Source organism: Benincasa hispida, chromosome 8 (assembly GCF_009727055.1).
Source record: "Benincasa hispida cultivar B227 chromosome 8, ASM972705v1, whole genome shotgun sequence".
In the NCBI taxonomy this organism is placed as follows: Eukaryota; Viridiplantae; Streptophyta; class Magnoliopsida; order Cucurbitales; family Cucurbitaceae; genus Benincasa; species Benincasa hispida.
In genome coordinates this window covers 13,323,626-13,328,273 of record NC_052356.1, presented here as the reverse complement: position 1 = coordinate 13,328,273, position 4,648 = coordinate 13,323,626, and the positions used below count along the sequence as shown (strand labels likewise).

The following is a 4,648-nucleotide window of genomic DNA, read 5'->3' as shown; positions in this document are numbered from 1 at the left end:
ATTATCAAATATCATATATTCTTCAACAATCTCCATTAGTCTTTTCCAAAAAAAAAAAAAAAAAAAAAAAAAAAAAAAAAAAAAAAAAAAAAAAAAAAAAAAAAAAAAAAAACCTCCATCAGCATTATGTAATGCCACACCTAACTTTCTGTCACAAATTAAATGGATCAATACTTAAAACAAGAAAATATGTGTACTAAAATCAAACACATCCTATTAATAAAATGCTAACATAAAGATCACAGAATAGCTCTAATTCAAAAGATGGAGACATACGAACAACATAAATAGAACTTTTATTAAATGAGTTTGCATTTAATTTGGTTTGCTGTACAAAATATAGATTCAACATTTTCAAAACAAAGAAAACAACAAATAACACAAACTTAAAGGATCAAACGTGGGGCAAAAAAATAAACTAACAATTTCCGTGGAATTAAAAAAAAAAAGGGGAGTATTCTTAATAAGAGCTTTCTCAGAGGGCTGAAGCTGATAGACCAATGAAATAGATAAGTTAGCCAATTCAACATACAAAGCTCTCATTCGATGTGATTTCGTTTTGTACACCAACCTGAGCCGTTTTCGTTGTATGTTACCTGTATTTGCAAAGCGGTTGTTGCTCGGGGAGACGAGACTTAAAGCATGTACATGTAATGGTCATGCAAATTCTGGATTGAGTGCCAATGCCTCTCTGTAAATCATCTCCTTCATCTGTTCTTCGTCTAAGTATTGTTGCTCAAACTCGAATGAGAATGGCTCTGGGCAAACCGGCTCATCGGCTATGTCGTGCAATCTTTCTAGGTATGGATGCGCCAACGCTTCTTCAACTGTTTAAAAAACAAATTCATAAAGTAAAATCAAGGAATGATATGAAAAATACTATGGTTTAAAAACTCATGGTCACTTTTGAAATTGAAACAAGCCACATGAAGGTTATTTCACATGCAAATTTATGATAGTTTGCACCTCGAACCTAATAATATTGTAAGAAAATGAAGAGGTTATAACTTAAAGTATTGTACTCCCTACATTCCAATCACTAAACTATCATTAACATTGTATTTAATAAGCAACTAATTCATCCAGACCATCAAAAGACAAAATAATGGAGATTCGATAAATGTTTACCAGTAATTCTCTTTGTTGGGTCAAATGTCAACATTTTATCCACAAGATCAATTGCCAACGGATGAACATGTGGAAAAACCGTTGCTAATGGCTGACGAGGATGGGGAGGTAGCTGCCGAAGATATCTTTTCGAGTCTTCATTTCGAATGAAACCAAGATCTGACTCAGTTGGTGTGCCAAGAAGCTAAGAATTAAAATGATAAAACATGAGAAAGTGTACAACCTACAGTCAAAGTAGCTTTCCATGTCTATTAAGTAACGATAATCAATTTCAGGAAAAAGGAAAGATGATGAACCATTTTTAAGTGGAAAAATAGAACTTGAAAATCATGGGCCGAAATCGATATTTCAAAGGGAAACTGATGAGAACTAACAAAACAGAACAAAGAAATTGCTTTCGAATGAGAGTCATACTTAACAAAATTAAGATTATATACTTAACAAAACTGATAGTAGAAATTATCAAGGAATCAATAACTATCGGGTATATTTTCACATCGGTCAGAGCTTTAATAGTCGAAATTAGATAATCTAAATTTGATACACTGCATAAGCTCTCTGTAGATTGTTTTACCTCGGTCAATAATCGCATCTGATGCACATGATCCCTGCCTGGAAATAAAGGCCTTCTATTCATAAGCTCCAGAAAGATGCAACCAACAGACCATATATCGATAGCAGCTGTATAATCAGAGTTCAATAGAAGCTCAGGTGCTCTATACCATCTTGTGACAACATATTCCGTCATACATTCATTTTCCGAAGTTGGCCGAGCAAGACCAAAGTCACATATTTTGAGATCACAATTTGCATTAAGCAATAGATTGCTCGGTTTCAAGTCTCGATGAATGACGTTTGCGGAATGTATGTATTTCAGTCCTCGGAGAATCTGATAAAGGAAATACTGCACAAAGCATGCCAAAACTTATATTACAAATGGAACAATTGAAATAAAAACCAACGGTGCAATTGGACATAATGAATGATGAGAAGTCAAGACCCCGTTGTACCTGACAATGCTCTTCCGATAAACTTTGGTTGGAACGGATTATTTGGTGAAGATCAGTATCCATTAGTTCAGTCGAAATGTAGACATCATTGAATTCTCTCCGTAAAGGTGGAGGAATCACATCTCTTATGCCTATTACCTACATCCAATGAATCACAACCTATATAAGATTGTTCTTCTCACCCTTAAGAACAACTATTAAAAGACTTCCCCCAATATTATAAAAATACAATCAGAAGGTACAGAGAAAGCAAGATAACCATTGTACGAAGCAATTCCATTTCATCATCCAGTTATTGTAATGTAACAACAAAGTCAGAATCCCAGAAACTTTCCATCAGCAACAAAATAATGAAGAACCACATGCTACTACAGCTGCTATTCAACTATTATATGGCCAATCACCCAACCATTGCTAAGGGTAAGTACTGTAATCATTTATACGTTTCGGAGAAAGTCCAACCCACTTATTAATGAACCAAATCACCAAATACAATGTATTCCATATTACAAGTAGACATCAAAATTTGAATTCAATCAAAATGAACCTTCTAGGATGGTAGAATGCCTTGAATCTTCTCGGAATGACCATTGACCAATGACCAAATCTAAATTGTATTCGTATTTATGTTATTTTTTATTTCGGCAATAGGTTTTAAAGTAATGCACTATATATTCTCTCTAATAATAAACTGATCTCACATCTGTCTTGGACGTAGCTAACATACTGCTAGTCTGTATCGAGGTTTTCTCACTTTCTTTATTTTTCGATTTCATAATATAGGATTCTATCATCATTACCCCCATGCCACCAATTTATACATCAAAATAGAAATCACAAACACAAACGGAAGAAATCAAAATTCGCAATGATTAATAGAAACAACAGTTGAAGTAAATCATCAAGTATGAAGTCTCTCACATTTTCATGATCCAAATGGCGAAGAAGCTTAATCTCACGTAGCGTCCTCTTCGCATCCATATGGTTATCAAATGCGTTAGCAATCTTCTTAACCGCAACCATTTCATTGGTCTCCGAATTCAAAACAGAACTACAAACAAACAAAATCCAAAAAAAAGGGTAAAAAGAAACTCAATCCAGAAGGAGGTTTCATACAAAATCAGCAACAAAATCCAAAAAAACAGAACAAAGAAATGAACATACCAAACAATTCCGTATGCTCCGCGACCTATAGGCATAATAGGGGGACGATATTTGGAAGTGATTTCGAAGGGATTTCCAAAGATGTTATACTGAACGTATTGGCCACCATGGGTTGAAACAGCAGGAAAATCAGCAGGATTGTTCTGACCAACATCAGCCATAATCTTCGAAACCCTTTGCTCTGAAACACCTTCTGAATCAAATTCTTCGATTCTGAATCAAGAAATTGAAAACCCAGAAGGAAGAAGGAAGACCAAGACCAAGAGTTTGAAGAAGAAGTGAAGAATTTGGATGAATATTTATGCAGAGAAGAATTTGTCAAATGGGAAGAAGGAGAGAGAGTGGAGTAAATGCGAGGAAAGGGAAACGAAGGCTCGGGCGCGGGAGAAAAATTAGTCACGCGCATCTGACGGAAGATCGGACGGTTCAGATTTCCGCCGCCTTTGATCGACGGTTCATGTTCGCTTTTCGTTTTTTCAACGGCTTTCTTCCTTCGTCATCTTCTTCCACGGGTTTGTTTTGGAAAATTTGGGAAATCAAATAATTCTTCTTTTTGATTATCTAATTATTGCTTAAAGAGGAATGGGTTATTTTAATGAAATGAAATCTATTTTACCCTATGATTAGGATCGTGCAATCTTCTATTTTATTCGTATTTTGACTTGTCTTCTCTCCATCGTTGGATCTATTTTTGGTATAATTTGAATTTTGATCTATTTTTCACTCGTTTAAGTTAAAATGGTTAAAATAATCCGTTCACTTTTCACTATTTAAGTCTATAAAGTTGTCAAAAAACACCATCTTCTAACTATCTCTCTCACCTTCCCTCTAATATTTTTAAAGACTCCACCTATCTCGATAACAATCATCACTGATTACATGCCTTGATCGCAACTACCATTGGCAAAGACCATATCCTGCTATCAATTTTAGTGATTACCTCTGATGAGAGAACTCTGGTGACTACATCTGACAGCCAGCTTCAAGGATCACTATCGATAACCAATCGTCAACAAGCAGACGACATGCTTTGATAACCACTTCTAATGAAGATCACATCTGTGTGATCGATTCTGATGAGCACCTCTGACGTCAAACTTTAACGACTACTTTTAGTGGCCAACTTCGACGATCACTGTTGATAACCAACTCTGGCAATAACCATCGCCAATGATCACTGTAATCTCACTTCGACAACAATCATCGTTGGCATGATCCAATGACCATCGCTAACATGCAACTCAGACGACAACTACTTTTGATGAAGACCACATCGACGATCAATTCTAGTCACCACCTCCAATGCCAAACTTTGATGATTACCTCTGGCAACAAATTCAATGATC

General features: G+C 35.4%; 1 protein-coding gene across 1 annotated transcript; it reads right to left on the bottom strand.

Moving 5' to 3' along the window:
- Positions 1-273: 273 nt before the first annotated feature.
- Positions 274-3,645, bottom strand: LOC120083650 (mitogen-activated protein kinase 3). Its single transcript, XM_039039484.1, has 6 exons — positions 3,303-3,645; positions 3,060-3,189; positions 2,139-2,276; positions 1,703-2,032; positions 1,129-1,312; positions 274-827 (listed from the first exon to the last, which is right to left on the bottom strand). Exons 1-6 carry the CDS (start codon positions 3,461-3,463, stop codon positions 658-660), a joined length of 1,113 nt encoding a protein of 370 aa, XP_038895412.1. The 5' UTR covers positions 3,464-3,645; the 3' UTR covers positions 274-657.
- Between the last annotated feature and the right edge of the window lie 1,003 nt (positions 3,646-4,648).

Excerpts from the sequence above, each read along its gene's own strand:
- LOC120083650 (XM_039039484.1), bottom strand. The coding sequence starts at position 3,463 with ATGGCTGATGTTGGTCAGAACAATCCTGCTGATTTTCCTGCTGTTTCA. Across the intron at positions 3,190-3,302 it reads GGAGCATACGGAATTGTTTG|TTCTGTTTTGAATTCGGAGA; the intron begins GTATGTTCATTT and ends GTTTGTTTGTAG. Across the intron at positions 2,277-3,059 it reads GCCATTTGGATCATGAAAAT|GTAATAGGCATAAGAGATGT; the intron begins GTGAGAGACTTC and ends CATTGGATGTAG.